Genomic DNA, 20,280 nt, shown 5'->3' with positions numbered 1-20,280 from the left:
ACTCCTGCTAGGTTCCCTTCAACATCACTTCCAATTTAAAAGAAAAGACTGGGCAGAACCAACTTCAAACTCCGATTTATTGTCTGATATTATGGCTGCCAGGTAATCAAAGGTGATGTAAGGATCTATTGTCAGATTTTGGTAGGATACTGTGACTCATTTCGCTCTACTAACTGTGCTGTGTTCTGCTCATAGAGCCACACCAAGAGGCAGCTGCAAGTTCTCCTGCCCCAAGGGTAAGTGCTGTAAAAAAGTGAAAGTACAGCAGGGAATTATTATTGCAACACTCTTAATTTCACCTGACTCTTGGAGCAGGATGCTCTGCCTGGAACAATGCCCTATTTACAGAGCTGTCTGTGGCTGAAGGAGAAGGGGCCTCTTGCTGCTTTTGGTGTTGAATAATGCTGAACCAGCCTGATTCAGCAACCCCAAAGTTCAGCCTCCTGGCAGGGAGGTGAAGATGTGGCAGACCTGGTAAAGGACCTGATAAAGGAACCAGAATCCAGAGTTATCCCTTGAGTGGGGACATCCTGGAGGGGGAACAAAAGAGATGTGCCCACAGTCATTGGTACAGGTGAGTAACATCAATCTCTGCTGAATAATTGTTTTCAATATGCCTTTAACGTAATTCCTTTGCTATTGTTTCAAAAATAGTGAATTATACTATACTAGTAATCATGGCTGCTTTTACCGTGTAGTAAATAATTCTGATTGAGAACTATTAGTCTAATCACTATCAAAATAAATCACTTATTTTCATAATAATACATCTGATTTGACATCCTTAATCCTACAGGACAGTTGAGTTACATGAAGTTCAGTTACACCTATATAATCCTTTAGACATGAACAAAGCTGACCGAGTCTGGTGCTAAGCCTGGATCCAGCTGCACCCAGACTCCTCTCTGAGAAGGAACTGAAAAAGCCAGGGGGCCCTTTCTGCACCTCCTGACTCAGTGGGAGGAGAGAACTCAAAGTTCTCTAATAAACTTTGTCTGAAGCTCCCTTTCTGCCTGTGACAACCCTATACAAAATGCAGGACAATTCCTCATGTCTTTTGCTTTAAAAAAACACCATCATACCCGAACAAAAAGTCTACAGGCAGCTGAAAAGTACAGATTAAAGTAACCTGAAATGATGTCAGAAAAACACCTGAGCCTTCTACTGCAATGCATTAACAAGTGCATTTTGCAGATTAAAATAATGTCTGGATAGTAAATATAATAATAATGTGTTATGTTTGCCTTGCAAACCAATATGATCCGACTTTTCTCTTTCCTTTTAAAGCAGATTACAGAGTCTGGCCTTTTTTCCTCCAGTGCTGAAAAGCAGACACAATTTTTCAATTTTCCAGCTGCCAACAGGTAGTTTTCATTTCTGGTTTCGGTAAAAGGTCAAGTAAATACTGTGTGGAGTTTATCAGTATGTTTAGATTATAGAAAATGTATGGATTGCACCTGCTTTTACATTTTAGATGATATCTGTGCTCAGACTAAGATCAATACCAACAATGAGGGAACACTGTAGTAATAAACTTAACAACCCTTCCCCAGAAGTTTCTTTTTCCCAGGTGTCCTGCCATTTAATTCCATACACACAGGGAGAAGTCTCAGAGGGGCCAGAAGACTCTAGGGTTGCTCTTCCCATTCTGCATTCCTACGCAGGCCTTTGGCATCCCTCTCCTTCAGGTTCATTCCACTGACACTCACTCTTATTTACAAAGTGTGACCGACCATTTTTTATGTTACATCTGCCAAGAGATCCAGGGCAAAAATGTGCGCAGTAGAGCTGAAAAAAAACAGGAGACAGGGCAACAAAATGGCCAAAGATCATGAATGGAATCGTCACAGCATTGAAGATAGGATACCTTAGCCTAGAAAGGAAACATCTTAAGGAAAGGAAGGAGGTGAGAAAGGTCTTTTAGATCATCATCAGCAAGAAGATGATGAAGACAGAGCAAACACTTGCATCCTCTTCCTATGCAAGAGCTAAGCAGTGTCCAAAACCCAAAATCCCATCCTCTGACTGAGAAACTTCTTGTGTTCCGGTCATACTCTGTCCTTAAGAATCCCTGCTACTGATTTCCCTCCTTACTTCCCTACTATCCCCAGGATACTTCCCTCTGCATCCTCTACTGCCACTGTCGAACAGAAAACTGACTAGACAGAGGTTAGCTGTGACTTCATTTGGCTGCTCTTTTCCTTATCGCAGGGTTAACACATTCAACACCACAGACTTCTTGTCTGGCCTTACTTAAATAAAAGGATTTTAATTTTAATGTGGATTGGTTTTGGTTTTTTTAAAATTTCCAACTCCTGCTTATAGTGCTTATATCTCCACCACTGACAGCCACAATGAGGACCTCAAGTGTGTCTTGGCATCATTATAACTTTCAAAGCTACAGTGCACAAAACAAACCCGACACACCTTCCTGTACCCTTTGGAAGAGCAGCACCTGTTCAAGGAGATTGCCATGTTTCCTGTAGTAGGGTCGGATACAACCACTATTAACCCTCCTGTCTGTTGGAATTCTGGAAGCTTGGATTTTGGGATTTTAATATACAGTAATACATGTGAGTCGAGATGGAAAATTTTGGGCATTAGAGTCTAAGTCCTTCTTCTTCACCATCTTCTTCCTTCTTCATGTGTTTAGGTGGTTTTATGTAGTTTAGGTGAAAAAGGTCTGCACTGTGGGCCTTGGGTGGTCATTATTGGGTCAAAAGTATAAACAATATAGGTGTCACCTCGTTATTGGGTAATTATTGCTTAAATAACCTTTTGGAAAGACTTAGAAGACTCCATTTTACCTCATTTCTCTACCTTGCTAGTTAGAGCTCACAGCACGTGAGTCTGTAAATAGACAAGAAACAATAAACACACAGGTTCAAACTCAACATCTACATTTCCCATGTATTATTCATCCTGACCTTGGCAAGGAGAAAAAGAAGCCAGAACCGCCACACCCCTCCATCGCAACTTCTCATACAACCTCGACCAACAGCTCTTGTGAAAACGCATGTCTTGCCTGCACTCTTGAGTCAAGAACCTTCTCCATGATGCAGAACTCACCTAGCTGCTTCACCCCCCCCAAAAAGTGTCCAGAAGGACGCTCCCGGGCAGCCCCCGAGGCGCGTGCCCTACCTGTACATGAAGGGCGCGACGGTGGCGGTGTTGGGGTGGCTGTACTGCTGCTGGGGCTGAGGTAGCTGCACGCTCACGGTGTTGCTGCCCGTGGTGTGAGTGGTCACCGCCGGCCCGTTCACGGCCTGGCTGCTGCCGCTGCCGTGGAGGCCCCCGGCGCCCTTCCCCTCGGAGGAAGCCAGGCTGGAGGAGGAGCTGGAATGACGGCTGTCCAGCTGGGACTTCTGATGCGAGAGCCCCGAGCTGGCTTTGCCGCCACGGCTCCTCTCGCCTTCCTTGGCAGGAAGGGGGGCACTTGAGGATTTCCCTGTGGGGTTCTTCATTCCTGGTTTTGGTATTCCACTGTGCGAAGGGGCAGAGGCCTCCTTCTTGGCACTGTTCAGCTTTCCTCCTTTAGGGATAAAGCTTGTGATCTTGGAGGACTTTTTTGGCATCTCTGTTGTTGTTAGCGCTGTCTGCTCTTCCTTAGGTTCCTCCTTCAGGTCCAGCTTCTCGGTGATGGATGTTCTCTTTGTAATGTCTTTACTTTTATCCTTTTCCTTCTCTTTTTGTTTCTCCTTCTCCTTCTCATTACCCTTTGGAGAACTTTTCTTATTAGTCAGTGCTCGGCTGAAAGTCCTCTGTGCAATTCCCTTGAGTGCAATTTTGGGGCTGCTGGACATGGATCCGGGGTTGCTCACGTTCTGATTGGCGGCATCGATCTCTTCGCTCTCCTCAAAGCTGAGAAGCGTCTCCAGCTTCTCACAGCTGTTGTCCCGAGAGCCCGGACACTCCAGCGTTGTCCCCCCTGCCTTGGAACCCCCTTTACTGTTGAAGAGTTTTAGTTTCTCCAGCATGGATTTCTGACCGTTGGGAGCTGTTTTGGCGATTTCTGAGGGTGGCTTTGGAGGCTCCACTGCCGGCTGCTTCACAGATAACATGGAAGACGTTGCTGTGTGCTTGGCACTGAGGGACTTGCTGCGCCAAGGTTTAATAGCAGAGCTGGGCTGAGGGATGGCCGAGGAGTTATTGCAAGGAACGGCGCTGCCGCAGCTTTGAACTGAGGATGAGACATTTTCATTCATTCCTGTGGGCTGGGAGGCTGTGCTGTCTGCAGGCTCTGGAAGAAAAACACAGAAAACAACCCAAAAAAACAACACAGTGGTACCTGGTGTTAGAGTTACCGCGAGATTCTTTGTGTAACGAAGCATCAAGAATTTCACACTGATAGCGTTAAAAAGACACATCAGTATTTTCAACGCCAGCGAAATTCCGAGAAAATAAAAGCCAGTTTTCTTTTCCTACCCAGCAGAACAGCAATGAGCTCCTACTGTATAATTTACATTTACTTGCTGTTTCAAGAAAAAGAAGGAAGAAAAAGAATCCCTTCCAATTCAAACCAAAATGCGTTCTGCAATGTGCTCTCCCTTATTAAGTCCACAATACTTTTTCATTAGCAAAAACACAGCACTATTTTGTAACTAAGGGTTCCCTCGGCTTTTGGCAAAATGCTTGCTCTCCAAGTTTGATTCTTAGAAAAACCTCAAACATAAAAAAAATGCAGGAGTAAGGAAAAAAGTAAAACTCAAGTCCTTTCAGTTATTGGGGGTGGGGGTGGTAATATCTTTATAATGCAAAGGTAGAAGAAAACTCCATATACAAGAATAAAACCAACTGCACCCTTTTGTAAAGAACCTAAATTAAGTATTACCACATATCCTAATACAGCTGTAAGAGAAACTTGTGGCAGTAAGCTGTGGCTGCACAGCCCTCCCCCACAGAGAAAACAAATCTTTTATTTAGTTAGTTCCTCCTAATGTTATTTGTTCTTATTAAGAAATTAGTTCCGAGCCTAAAGAGAGCTTGAAAAATCACACTCACCTACCAGTGGCCACTTCTCCTCTGAATCAGTTTCTCTTTGCAGAGTTTGCCTTTTGGAGATGTTACTCCCTCAATTATCACAAATATGTTTTCTGTTAAACTGCTCATGTTTCCAATTAAATTTTGTCATCTCTGTCTGTTCGCCTGCCCAGCAGCCTGCTGGGGATTAACGGCTCTTACCTATATTTCCCTGCCCTCTAGCACGAAAGTAAACTGTGTACAGAGCCGCATTTCTTTAATTCAAAAATCAACAGCAGTGGAGAGCGTGCGTTCTCGGCAGCAGGAGCAGCCCTGTGAATCCAGCCCTGCAAATCACGAGCTGCTGCAGCCACACAGGGGCTGTTTTGCTTCACTTTCAGTTGCTCAGCAAAGATACGGCTCTGTTAACCTCCCTCCTCTGATCCAAACCAGATCTACTGAAGATGTAAGGCACATACATCTTCCTGACTTTGCACAGCATCGGGTTTCTAAGAGCATTAGAGACTCCTTAACAATAAACTCGGCCATTTCACGTGGTTATGGGCAAAGTGGAATGGCAGGAACTAATGATACTTTTAAAAATATTACTCAAGTCAGAAGGTTTCCAGGACTCTGAACCAGCAACTATTATAGTGGCCAGTTTTGCCAGTAGTCCTTTTCCTATGGCAAAGTACCCACATGGAGCTGGAAGGAATCAGGAGCTGGATCGCAGGCACAGACAGGAATTGCGCTGCTTTTAAGCTCGTGCCAGCCTGCTGACTTCCAGGGCATCACTCCTATTTTACTCCAGTACAGAAGGACAATCAAGCCACCAAATATCCCAAACAGCGGTGCCATCTGGCCTCTCTGCTCAAGCTCTGCTCAAGCCTGCTGAATTCCAACCAATGTGTTAAGGAGGACCAAAGAGATAATGGCATAGGAATCAGAGAATTTAAGTCACATACATCCTCCTGACTTAGCACAGAATCAGGTTTCTGAGAGTATTAAGAGACTCCTTAACAATAAACTCCTCTCACTGCTCTGCTCAAGCCCGCTGAATTCAACCCAGTGTGTTAAGGAGGACCAAAGAGATAATGGCACAGGAATCAGAGAATCATTAAAGCAGGAAAAGACAACCAAGACCAAGTCCAACCATTAACACCGGACTGCCAAGCCTACCGCTGAATCACACCTGCACCTTTCCTTGAGCACTTCCAGGGACTGCTGTGGGAGCAGTCCCAGTGACTCCCAGTGGGAACAGGAGCAGTGTCCTGACACGGTGCCCTGACACAGACACAGAGGGGAAAGGAAGGAAGGAAGGTGACAACCTCTTCACCAGCTGCCAGCAAAGTTTCTCACTCTGCTTTCAAAAGCTGCACCACTGCTCCTTCCTTCGTGCCTCTTACCGTACACTGCTGCTTTGTTTTTGTTTTCATTTCCGGAAGTTCTCCTGCTCATCACAGTCCACTTCCCATCCCCAAACCACACCAGGCTCCTTTTGCACACTCAGAACAAGCAAGCCTTTGTCTCAGCCTGCCCTCCACAGAAGATGTCCAGCAATGAAGTGAGAGCCTCGTGAAAATCCCAATTGTGCATACTGCACAGTTAATTTGTATAGATTATTTTTAAAAACAGAAATAGCCCATCTCAGTATCGAGATATTGCTATAGGAACTGGAGATTGACAGTACTTTCAACACTAAATTCCTAATCCACATGTCTTCTGGCCTTGTCGTGCTAAACAAATCTCAGCACAAAGAACAGCCACGCCCAGAAATTATCAGAGCTGTCTGGGATTCATGAACACGCCTAGGACAGATTCACAGCCAGGGGGGGAAACGATGCACTGATCAGTATGGGCAGGGAAGCCTTCACTTGCTCAGAAAAACAGGACACAAGGCTGACCAAACAAAAATGACCAGTAAGCTTTGTACCCATAAAATAAAAGAGCTGGTTGTACACCCTGTTAGTACAACAAAACCTCGGCTCAGGGCCGGAGCACGCAGACAACTGGGCAGATTTCTTAGAGAAGAATACCTGCCTTCTCAAACATGTGCCTCACAACAGTTTGAGAACAACACAGGCAACATGTGCATGGGGTGAACAAAGCCAGCCTGCATTCCCCAGCACTCAGAGCCTACCCAGAGGGACCTGAGAGCCAGGTCCATCACCTGGCTGAGACGTCTGGCCCTGTCTCAGACACCGAGCTGGCTGTCAGGTCACTGCAAGGCAGCTGAGGCCACCCCATCAGAGCAGGGCTCTGACCAGCTCCATGGCGTTCTGAAAGGGAATGGAAAGGGTTGGCTGATCTGGGACCTTGGCTACATCCTGACAGCACAGATGAGTGCTCCAGTTCACAGACCTCTGGGAAAAGACACTTGGGTTTTTTCACTTGGATCAAGTGAAATGACTTGTTTTCCAAACCCCAAATCATTGCCCAGAATTTATTTCCAAGCAAAATCTAGAACCTTTTAATTTCTCCCCCTCACCACTTTTTTTTTTTTTTTAATGTTTTCATGAAATCGACTTATTTGTTTATTTATATTTGGTCACTGACTAAAGTATGTATTTCCCAGTTTATTTGTTTATAAACACAACGTTCTCTTTGTCCCAACGCTCCCACACACACCCTCCTGTCTGGAAGTGAATTTTGCTTCTGTTGCCAGTGGCGTAGGAGGAGCACAGTGCAGCTCCATTTACAGACACGTCAGAGAAACCAAAATTAGGACAATACTATGACTATAACATTAAGAAAATAGAATACATTGCAACAGTAATGTTATTTTCAGTGTCTACTTAACATTTTCCACGAAGTGAGTGCTGTGAATACCGGATGCTACACACCTGAAATGAATGAAAAATATTCACAAAGCCCACAGTTAGGCAGCAACACTTTGGGAAAGGAAAAGAAGGTGCTTTCTTACACAACTACGGTGGGTTTTGATTTGTACTTGGGTCAAATACAGAGAAACTGGAAAATGAACATCCTCGAATGATTAACTGCATTGCACCATGAGCAGTCACTGCAAGAAATAAAAGGTTCACCCCAAAACACTCTCATGAGAAACTGCCCCAGCTTAAGAAAACTTCAGTTTTTCAGATTCTCTGTTTCTTCCTTATGAACAAGTGCTGGCTCTTTTACTCCTCTGGCCAAGTCTGGTAAGCAAAAGAGGTTCTGCTGCCAGAATGCAGCTTCAAATGCTGGGCTTCCTAATGAAGCAGCAACATCAATTCGTGGAGAACACATCAGCATGCAGAGGGGAAAGTTTTATTCAGCATAGCATAGACCCTTCTTTCATGAAAAGGGGAGCAGGTTTCATGCATTCAATTAATAAGCTTATTATTTCCCATGTGTTCCTTTGTAAGGGAAGTATTTTCTTTCTTCAGCAACCTGCATTAACTAAAACTGACTATAAAAGAAATGTTTTCAAACCCAAGCTACAGTCTGCAATAAATAATGATCACTTTCCTCTTTTCAAAGTCAAATCTTGGCCTGAAATCTATTTTGCTCGTAGTGTTCCTGTTAAAAAAGATGTTGGTGGTCCAGTTCCAATGCCAATACACACTCTAGCATGGGTAAATCTGATTTCAGCTGCTCCTGCAAAAGACTGAACTGCATCTGCAAACCCACCCATTTGTGAAGAAGGGAAAAAAAAAAAAAAGAATCTGAAGGCTTATGATTTAATTCTTCCACAGAAGTCTTTGAGAGCTTATGTTATAGTAAGATCAGGAGAAAATATATGCAATTTTCCATCATTTGTCACGTTCACTCTAAGTAAGTTTTGATTTGCTATAACTGAAAACTTTCAAAAGCCATCATTGTAAGCATGAAAGGCAACACACAGACAAAGGATGTTCTCATAGTTACTCTCCTTAGGAGGGTCAAGAACTTAACAGCATTTTTACCCATTTTTGAATGAACAAACTTTTATTTTTTATTTCACAGCTATGGGAAAAGTAAGTTCTTATGAGCAGAAATATCTTTCAGTCCAGCCTATAGATTAGATAACAGATTTAAAAGCAAATCCACAGCCAGATTCTAATTTAGGAAATAAAAGCAGCTCTGCTCTATGACATTACAGTGTCAGAACTGCAGAAACTGCTGTGGCAGTTTCATCGTTTCCCATCTAGAAGAATAAATGGTGAATCTTGACCCTTCCCATCCACCAGAAGATTCTCCTTCAAAGCACTATACACAAAGCCCTACAGAGAATAACCTTTTTTTAGCTGGGCTGTTCTCTTCTTCAGAGATCATTTATCAAACCCTGTAAATATGGAAATGTCTGCATTCCTGCCAGGAGCCGACTGTAAAAATCCCAATCTTTCCATAACCCAAACCACCAGCAGGTAAGAGCAGAACATTCCCAAACAAGAGCCACCTGGCACACAGCCCCCTCCCCAAAATAGGCACAACTCCTGTGGCCACAGAAATTTCCATTTCCATTTCAATTGTAACACTGGGAGAACTGCAGCTGGCAGGAAGAGACCGGCTGGGCCACCAGCTTGGGGTGGGCATGGCCTCCACCCACAGGATAGCTGAAGCTTTCTGGACCACAAAAAACCCAACAGAAATTATTTTTTTAAAGCAGGGATTGCCAGATAGGGAAGTTCCGTATCTGGCAGATTCTCAGTTTTACCTGAGGAAAGCCTGAATAGGGAACATTTTGGCTTTGCTGATGGTAAAACCTTAGAATCACAGCTGGAACCGGAGCTGGAAGAAGATCTCAAAGATCATCTCCCTGCCATGGGCAGGAGCACCTTCCACTAGACCAGGTTGCTCAGGACCCTTTCTAACTGAGCAGAACTGTTTCCTTCAACTTCTGCCCGCTGATCTTCCCTTTAACAGTAACTAAATTTGCTGTGACACAACACAAAAATTACCTTCACTCCGTGATATTTTTCTTCACTTCCATCGTATCTACTTCTCCAGTCCCAGCGTTGCAAACCCTGTGACTTCAGCAGCAGTTCCAGGCGTTCCCAGAAACGTGTTCTAGCTCTGGAAACCCTCACCAAAGCCCGTGGACATGCCAGAAACTCAACTTCCACTTGTTTCTGTAAAGCTGCCTCCATTCACACAGAGCTCCAGCACATGGAACAACGGTTCTGCTGTTGGCTAGTTCGCTTAGCCAAGACCCAGCGTTTTTGCTGAGGTGAGGGGAAATAAAACTGGAGCACAGGCAGCCCCTTTTCTCATTGTCTCGCCATAACCAACTAGGACATTTGAATTCCTTGTTGTTTTTGTTTATTTACTGTAAAATTCAAAATGCTGTCGACATGAATGCCTAAGAAAGCTTGGAGGGACCTCTGTTGACCACACACCAGTCAGATGATCATAAAAATAATGAAACCAAGTTTACTGTGCCATTCAAAACAAGTTGCGCTCCCCATGTTATATACCAGACAAATACCATTCCTGCTCATTCTTCTCCATTTCCTTCTCGCTATTTGTACAGTCTAATCCCCCAAGACTTCTCACAACAGACTTATTCAAAAGCATTAATGAATTCCAGGCAGGAAGCTGTTATGGAATCTTTCACTGGATTTTACACTTAGCTGGAGTGGGCAATGTGTACAGCCAGCAGCCTTGCCCTGACACATCTCTCCTGCAGGCTGTCGGAAACAGGCACGAGGAAAACCAGTGCTCTGAGAACTGCAGTCAGGAAATGTTCACCCACTCGTGTCCAAACCAACTGACAGACACAGGCTGCAATTCAGGCTGGGGTCTTCTTCCTGTCAGCTCTCTGCTGCCAGTCACAGATCCTTCAGGAGCATTTGGTTAAGGACCAGGCAAAAGGCTCAGCAGAGATGCCACAAATGGAAGGGCCCAGGGAGGCTGAACGATGCTCCAACCCAAGAAGGGCTTCCACAGATGTGACAGAAACATGCTGGCACTCGGGGAAGCCTGGGATGTAGCACTGCTGCTCTTTGCTCTCTCGTGATTTCATAGTGAACCTTTCTTCCCAGGGCTGTTTTGCTGGCACGCTGCACCCAGCAATAAATTTATGAGAAACTGTAAATATTTATTCTAAAAGGAAACCTGTAGGCACTGCTAAGGCCAAGAAATGCTGGACCAGCTCTTCAGCTGGTGGAAATTAACGTGGTTCCACCTCCAACGCAGCTATGCAGATGTACACTGGGCAAGAAGCTGCTTCTCAAGGTTAAATTTTACTTCAAAGCTCAGGATTTTCATCCTCATGAGCTGTGCTATTAAGAACATATACCTGGCTAATTTTTTTAAGGCATTTTTTTTCCCTGAAACTTCGTTTAAATACACTTTTCGGTTGTTTTATGTATTTCTAAAGCTTATATCAATTATGTTCTACGTCCTGAGGTCTTGTAAAACTCCACTTCAGCCACGACTGAGCCTTCAGCCAGGCTTTGTCTAGGTAGAAGAGGACATATTTTAAAATGCCAGATCCAGCCAGCTGACCAGTTGTAAAATTAAGCACAAATATGATTCGCTGCATACTCCTATCTTGTCCTGTAAACATGCCATGCTGCCTGTTATTTCCTGACAGACTTTAAGCTGCTTGGTGGGCACACACCCAACATAAATATGTCGCTGAGGATTTACTAAAATGAGCCAATCTTTCCAAAGCAGGCTTGATTAGGAAAGTGAAAGGGTGCAAACAATACCCCAGGATATGCATACATCTCAGCTGGCCAAAGATGAGGATTTTGTTTGACACTAATGACTCTTAGAAGGGTCACCTTCTGACACAAGGCAGGAGCCTTATGTCTGGGGGATTTCTCAGCATCAATACCTTTGGTAAATTGGAGAAATAAACTGGAGTCAGTTGGATTTCATTTATTGGGGTTGACTGAAGAGGTGTGCCCTGAGAGAGAAGAAACTCAACGCCTAAATTCAAAAGGTCAAACCAGCAGCTGTGCAACTGTGCTGCAGCAGAAGGAGAGGCAGCAGAATGAAGCTGCACACCCCATAATGTGGCACCAAGGGAAAACAAATGCCATCCAGAAATCCTTTTGGAGTATCACACAGAGAGCAGAGCTTTGGACAACCACAGGACAGAAGACAAAGAACTTAACTAATCCATGCTGTTCAGCAGCAAAATAAGACATCAGGTGGAGTGCTGTGTCCAGCTCCAGCATCCCTCTAACAGAGACTCACAGACTGGAAAGGGGCCAGCAGAGACCACCAAGACATAAAAGAGATTTATCACATTAAAGAGATTTATCACAAGGAACCTCTAAGGAAAAGGATGGAGTAGTAAAGACTGCTTAGTCCTGAAGAGAAAAGGCTGAAGGAGACATTTTAAGCCTTCAAATGCATGAAGATTGTTACAAACAGGACAGAGATCAAGGAAGAGCAAAAATATGCCTTATTTTTAGCCACAAAGAATGGCTTTATATGTGTATTTTTAATAGCTATTTTTACAGTTTAAGAGATGGTCAAGTCCCTGTCGTGAGGCATTTCAGAACAGGATTGTGAACACCTGTCAGGTGTAGGTGTTTTCTACACAGGTACAGCTGATTTTCCTTCAGAGCTGGAGCACAGACTCCCCATGTTCTTTCCAAATACAATCCTACAAATATAAAGTGTAAGCAGCTCCAAACTTGTTAAAATTTGAAGCACAGCTCTTTAAACAAGAGTTAAAGCCAGGAGGAGCCATATCTGCACTTTAAAGTGATGACTCAACAAAAGAAAGTACCAGGCTCCTCAGCATATCTTCCAGATTACCTCACTGTCCTTCCTTTCTCTCTCTGTTTTTGTTTTTACCCCTGAATGATCAAATTTGTGATCACTGTACTATATTCAAAGCAAAACAAATCACGCCGAGCATTTGGTAGATACCTTCAATGTATATTATATTTAGAAAACTGGATGGGGTTACTCCAGCCTCTGCTTTTGGTAGTGCACACAGAGCAACAAAACACACCCACTGCTCTGGTAATGGATTTACTGAGACAAATTCTGTACATTTATTTTACATCTGTCACACTTACAGGGAAAGCCCTTGGTCAATAAAACCAGAGCATCTCTTGAATGCCAACACAGAAGAGCACAGAGGCAGCACCCTAAACACTAAGCAGCATACGATGTTTGCTTCATGTCTGACCTAAATAAAGCATTGGTACATTTTTACAGGTTGGGAAGACTGAAATTTAAGTAATTACCATATTTTCACGCTGTTGAGACCATCACATTTATTTCCCAGTGAAAATTTTCAAGTGTGGGCAAACTGTTTTCGTATTTTATGGACTTAATGCCTCTTCAAAAACATAAAGTCTTTTCCACTTCTGCAATCGTCTTAATCTTAGTGAATTTGGCACAGTCTTATCAAGTCGTCATTTCAAAAGTAAATGTTAGATTCATTCAACATTAGATTAATTTCTTAAGTAATTATTAGATTCATTTCTAAAGAAAGAGAAACCTAAAAATAATAGTACCCCCCCAAGATGAATATAGAATGGGAGTGAAAGTTGCAAAGCGTCAAAGAAAGGAAATCTTTTGTAAGCCTGTAAGAACACAATTTTCAGTCATGAAGAAAGCTAGGGCTACGCCTCAAATTTTTAAATGAATGAATAAATAAATAAATCAAATTTAACTTCCTGTTATCTGTTGCATGAGCTAACTGTTTCATTCTGTAAAATCACTTCCCATCTTTCTGACATCCATACACTGCTCATCCATAAGCATAGGGACCTTTCAAACTCAGGAACTCCACTTATTTTTGCTAGCGTCAGGTGAACTGTAAAGATCTTTCTGCTGGTCCTGGTTTCCAAAGCTTTCCTCACTCCCCCTCTCCCCCAGCCTTGCCAGCAGCCCCGCAGAGCTGGGCCCAGCACAATCCACTGGCACAGCTGGAAACGGGCTCAGTGAGGACCTAGCAGTTGGGACCAAAAGGGTCAATGCCTTCTCAGTATCAACTTCAGTGCAAGAGGGTCCTCAGCCGGAAATCCTCAGCCTACAGAGAACAACAGGGGATGAGACACCAGGCTCAAAATTTCACTTCTGTGTCCTATCAGTGTGCCACTGGATGCTGCAATGGCTCACTCTGCAGGGAGCGCTGGAAAAAATGAACTTTGGGGGTTTGTAGGAACTCTCCCTTCTGTATGAATGAGACACCAAGCACCTGAACACTTCAGGACTAGCCGGTCTTTGGTTAGTAAAAGATGTCATTCAAAATACAAGACTTATTGTAACAGCAACAGAATCACAGGACCTGGTTTGGGTTGGAAGGGACCTGAAAGCTCATCCAGTTCCAACCTCCCTGCCACAGGCAGGGACACCTCCCACTCTCCCAGGTGGCTCCAAGCCCCATCCAGCCTGGCCTTGGACACTTCCAGGGATGGGGCAACCACAGGAAAAGCTGTGCCAGGGCCTCACCACCCTCACAGTAAAAAAAATTCTTCCTAAAATCTAATCTCTGTCAGTTTAAAGCCATTCCCCCACGTCCTGTCACAAGCTGCCCTTGTGAAAAGAGCTTGCTCAGCCATCCCAGTGACCTCCTGCCAGTACTAGGTCAGCTGGCGCCGTGCCACAGGAATTGCATCCAACATCCCAGCTCCCTGCTGCAGCTATCCTGATAACCACCCCTGCACCTGAAGCCATAAAAAGCCTTCTCTTCCCCATTCAGGCTGAATGCTTCTATAAATGGCTAGAAAAAGAAAATTTTACATGCTCTAAGACAAATTTCTGTCATGCTTTGTAAGTCTCAGAGCTCTTTTTTCACCACTGCTGGATCTTGTAGTTCTTACTACACTACTACTAGGCACAAAGGCAAAAGCCTGGGTTTTGTCCCTCTTCATAATTATTAATTTAGTTGGAGTGGAAAAACTGCATGGGGTTAAACAGAACATTTCCAGCAAGGACAGTTTGTGCAATGACACTTGGTTATCCTTCACTTGGTACAGGAGCCAAATCCAATCATTCAGAATGTCAAATATTTCATCTCATTTTACATGAAGCTACAAAAGAAGATTTGTCCTCCCTTTTAATGTGCTTTAATGAAAGATTTTTCATTCAGGAAAAACTTTCCAGATCATCTATGTTGATCTTAAAAGACAAAAGGGCTCAGTAATTCCTGAGCCCAAACTGGAACGTCTGTATGAACACCAGCTCTGGGCAAATATTAAATTTTGACTCATTATGTCTGATTTAATCTCCTCTAATGGCTAAACACCCTCATTCTTAACATTTCTATCCAATCTGTGGTCTTAATTGGGCTAGTATCAAATTCCTGAGAAATGGATACCCACACACTATCCACTGAGATAAGGAAGAATTGTTATTTCTACAAATGTCACTACAGGCATCTTGCAGGTAATAAGGGAAGCTTAAAACCTTTCTTTTAGACAAAGAACATAAATGAACCCTTTAAGCACCAGACTGCAGAGGAGGTTTTCCAAAGCTGTGTTTATGCAGAGCTCTCTCTGTTTCAAACACCCCTCTGCTCCAAAGCCCATTTGAATACTACTGAATATCTCAGCCTTCAAGACATTACCCACAAGAACTCTGAGTTTTGATCTCCCTATGCACATTTCTCGCCTTGCTCCACATGAAGATGAGAGTTTTTCCTCTCAGTTGCTAAAGCAGCCTTCTTAAATCGAATCTGAGGGTTTGACATAATCCAAATCTGCCATTTTTAAATAACCTTAAGCAATGCTGAGTTCAAGACAAGCTCAGTATCACACAGAACCAAGCCACAGAGTGTATTGTCATGCATTTTTATATCAATACAGGATTGAACATGAAGTGTTTTTATCATCAGGAGGAGAAATTCCAATGGCTCATTTCCAGATTTAGGATTTTCTGCTCTTTTGCAAGAGGGCATTTAGAGAAATAAATGTGGATTTCCTAGCAAAGTTGACATGAAGACACTGATTTATTTAACTCTGAAAAGTCTTTCCTGCTAAAGCTCTGACAAGATCTGCCATAGCCTCTTGAACTGTGCCCTTGAACTTGATGCCCTGCCCTCCTGAACCTGAACCTGATAAATATAACTGCCTCCACACAGAGTGCACACATTTTTGGCACTCTTGTGGCATGTGTAACCACACACCAGTTTGCTCACTGCAGTGGGGGTGACATTTCCTTGCTAACATTCTGCTGATGGGAGTCAGTCCTATTTTGATAGCACAAAGTTAGAAAGTTAAGAGGAAAGAAATTCCTTAACTGTCCTTCAAAACCTCTTAGTATCTCTTCCTATCGAAGTAGTTTACACTGGAGAAAAAAAAATTAAAGGGAAATAATATTTATAGGTATCAAAATGTGCTAACAGCCTAGGTCACAAGGACCCTCTGGAGATACTCCTTCCAGCCTTCACCTGAAAGCAGGAGATGGGGATAGCCTGGATAACTTGAGATGGGGTTATCCAGGGCCCTGTCAAGGCAAGTCCTAAATACCTCCAAGCAAGTGAAATCTGACCTCTTCTCTGGACAAATGTCTCCAATGTTTTATCCTTCTCACAGTGAGGAATTTTATTCCTATTTCCAGACTGTAGGATTTCCCCTAAAGGCATGTGTGCCCCTTGAACTGCCATCACACATCCTTGTGAACACAGGGACTCCCCTTTCCACATTAAAGGACAGTTATTAAATACACACTGTTCCAAGTAAAAAGGGTTTACATTTGAAAGAAATAAGAGGAGCAGGAGAGGAACACGCACTCTCCTTACTCTCCTGCCCATACGGACACGGCTATTAAAACAGTCATTTATTTCACCTCACTGTCTGAACCTGTATGCATGTATTCTTTGGCTTTTTCCTCTTTCTGATACCATCTAAGAGAAACCTGACATCAACCTGCCTTCTTTATAAATCTGAGTAATGAACATTTCCTTTGATCTCAAGCAGAAATGGGCAAAGTCTGGTAACACTTTTTTTCCTACTGATATTTTACCTAACATCCAATCCAAAGGAAAAGTGTATTTTTTTTTTTTTTCCACAGATGTCTACTGCCCTCTGTAGGATTATTTTAAATAAAATATTAGGAACAAAGTAGAAGGAAAAAATAAGAAGAAAGCATGTAAGCCTGTCACAGTACTGCATCACATCATCAACATGGTGGAGGGTGGCTTATTAGGTTGGGATCTCTTACAGCTTCATAACTTCATTGATTTTATAGACTTGACACAAGTAATAAGAAGAATATTCCCAGACAACACTATCAGACTTCGGAGAATGCAAACTGAGTGCCTGAAGATCAGTGAGGACAGTGAAGGCACATGAGGGTGTTCAGAGCTAGTCAAAAATTCCCTCCATTTTGCAGAACTGCAGGCTGCTCTCAGACCCTGTCCCAAGAGACTCTCTGCTGTGTGCAAGCAAAGCACTGACACAAGCTCATGAGAAAACCCAGTGCATTAAAGTCTCTAGCGAGGTCGTATGTTTCAATGTATTTAAGTTTCATTCTTGGTACGAACCCAGGATACAGTTCTGCTCCTCCTTACCATGGGTAAAAAGCAGATTTATGTATTCTAAATTGCGAATGCAAATCAAATTCTGGCCATATTTTATCTGGTGATCCTTTCAGACAATTAGAAGGACATGGTAATGTGGAGCCTCAAGGTAACTGCTAATTGCACACAGGCATAGAAATACAATGTGCATTTGCCTATGTTCCTTAGGAAAGTTTTTGATAATTTAAATGAGTTCAGTGGTGACCTGATGCCTTCTACACCATAGCAGACCTCTGGTGTTCAAGGATATTAAAGGACAAAGAATTAAACCAAAGCTCTTCCTACAAAAGCATGGGCTAAGTAATTCTGACAATTCAGAAGAGAATTAAAAGGCTCCAGTTGTATGAAGGCATTAAGATGACATAAAAAACCCCCAAACCCACAAGCCTAAGTGCTTATTTCCCCACAAAACGAAAAAGCAATTAAGACTTTTTCTTTAAAAAAAGCCTGCAACACTAATTACACACATAAAAATACCCTGTCTGGAATGTAACTGCAATTATGAATGGCTAATCACTGTGACAATAAATAAAAAACTATACTACTCTGCACGTTATCATTTTATGATGTGAGGAATGAGGGTCCTGAAATTCCTGTGAGCTTGGGTGAATTCCCTATAAAAGGGGAATTTTGCATATAAACTGAGGCTTTAACTCCAAAAAACAAGTTATCAGGCCCTAACCTCAAAGAAGATGGCCAGAGGACTGAACCAGGTGCCTGAGTGATCCTTACTCTCCTCTCTGTATATTCAAAGTGGTGTCAGCCACTTTTTGAGAGGGCAAAAAAAAAAATACTGAGGCTGCAAGGTCAGCTGTGGGGAAGATTTGCACCTCTTTACATGCTCCTTTGCTAAGAGCATGCGTACACCTCACATCAAACATCCATCCCAGTGCATCCATCCAAGAACCTCTTCTTTTTCTGCAGTGGTGCGACCGTTTTTGGTATTACACAAATCCTCTCCCCAGGTTTTCTAGAAAATCCCTGGTCTCATCAGTTACTGATTTCTAGAATATTTTGAAAAATCTAGGTTATTTATTTCCCAGTAGCTGGCTGCTCTTCCATGCTCCATTTGCTGTCCTTTTCCTTCCTGATGCATTCTGTTTCAATTAATGCACTTTCATCGCCACAAGACACAGACGAGTGACTAACATGACAATCTGCATTCGGAGGGGAAAGGCCACAGATTAATGAAAGCTAAAAATTACAACCTACCTTTTGTAAGAAATTACTCAAACATTCAAACACTGAAGGCCACCTTCTACCACGAAGTGACCAATGACGCCAGAGGAGGCTGATTTTTATTTCTCCCACTTCCTCCCTCAAAAACACACAATAGAGCAGGTACTGGGTAAAGAGATGAAAACTTACCAAGCCTGGCACACAGCACAGTCATGTAAGTCTCATTTTCTTAGTCAAAACACAGGATACGGGTCAGAAAACCAGAATTGTCTTAGCACTTTGACAATAAACTTTGCCTGGCAGTATTACAATGAACTTCAAAATAAGCCAAAAATTTGTCAGACCAAGTGCTTTTGTTTCTCATGGATGCAGACCAACTTTGTGTCATGATTATACTTTTAAGAAAAGTTCAAGTTCAGCTTTACATAAGTCCTTTTTTTTTTTTTTTTAAAAGACCATAATTTATGACTGGAAATTCTGACCAGAGCAAAATTCTGAGTAGTTAATGCAACTTATGTAGATTGTCAGCCTAAGAACCAGCCTTGTTTCCTGTGGTCATTTGTAATATTTGTAGGAAGCAGTTCATCTCATGTGCTTCTTCAGCAACCAGTTTATCTTTCTCAGGAGATGAATTACAGTGAGGAACGAGGGTTCCCAGAAGTGACTGTCTAAAAGCACTTGATATTCAAGTTAGCTGACAAATTATTGTTATTTCTCTGTGTGCATGAGGACTTTCTTTCTTTCTTTTTCTTTTTTGAAGACTAAAACCAGGGCTTTACTTTCCTTATTTAGTAATCCTGGTAAACTGAGAAAAAGCTAAAATAGAGATGGAAGTTCGCTCCTCCATGCAGTCCTCTCCTCTATGTGATCCATAAAATCACACACCCCATATGGAATTAGGGATCATCCAGCCAACCAAGCCATGCTGGAGGACAAGACAAATCCCACCCCACCTCTCCCCAGTCCTGTGCTTGTGGGACATGAGCAGAAGAATATTCACAAGGAGGACAAAGAAGGAGACTGGGGAGATATTACACAGGAAAACAAGGTTTCTGCTGCTCACACTGAAACCTGTTAGCTTGTTCTCTGAACGGAAAGCCAGCCCTAATTCAGATTTAGAGACAACTATTACATGCTGATGTTACAGTTAAACCATTACTGTTTACATGTTGTATCTTCTAAAAGAGCACGCACGGATTTACCAAGGTATAATATCACTAAATTATTAGCTTATTATGCTAATACATTCATCTGTAATATAATTATAATAATTATGTTATACAGAGGTGAATTTTACTCCTCTTTTTTTACACAAAATCTGATCAGGGGGCTTCAGAATGACCCCAGAGGATGCTGAGGATCCTCCACACTGCCACCGCAACGTTTTTTGGGGTAACATTCCAAAATCTGCTGACGTGCAGCCCTAAGACAAGGATTCCTAGAGAAGGAAGACCAGAGTTTCCTGGAAAGAATGAGAACCACAGAGAAGCTGACCCAGACTAGCGCTTCTCCCTGGAGCAGAATGCTCACTGCAGTCATCAGGACTTCTGCATGGGCAGCCAGGAGACGTGAGCCTGAAGGCTGTGCCTGTCAGGACACTGCAAGGAGCCAGTGCTGAAGCGCAGTGCTGGTCCGTCCCTGGCAGCAGGATGACTTTGGGGATGCGGAATGTGCCGCCAGCCCACGCCGACAACGTGACCGTGCCAGGCTGGAGAGACGCGCTC

At 43.1% G+C, this 20,280-nt stretch overlaps 1 protein-coding gene across 2 annotated transcripts in view; it reads right to left on the bottom strand.

Moving 5' to 3' along the window:
- NAV2 (neuron navigator 2) overlaps nt 1-20,280 on the bottom strand; it is a 371,525-nt gene that overhangs the window by 99,366 nt on the left and 251,879 nt on the right. For both annotated transcript variants that reach the window (XM_040066269.2, XM_058420870.1), the window contains one exon: nt 3,142-4,240. In XM_040066269.2, coding sequence (XP_039922203.1) covers nt 3,142-4,240 — 1,099 coding nt within the window. The remainder of the gene's footprint in view (nt 1-3,141; nt 4,241-20,280) is intronic.

Source organism: Hirundo rustica, chromosome 6 (genome assembly GCF_015227805.2).
Source record: "Hirundo rustica isolate bHirRus1 chromosome 6, bHirRus1.pri.v3, whole genome shotgun sequence".
Lineage (NCBI taxonomy): Eukaryota > Metazoa > Chordata > Aves > Passeriformes > Hirundinidae > Hirundo > Hirundo rustica.
Note: the sequence above shows the minus strand (reverse complement) of the source record. Positions and strands in the feature narration are given on the sequence as shown.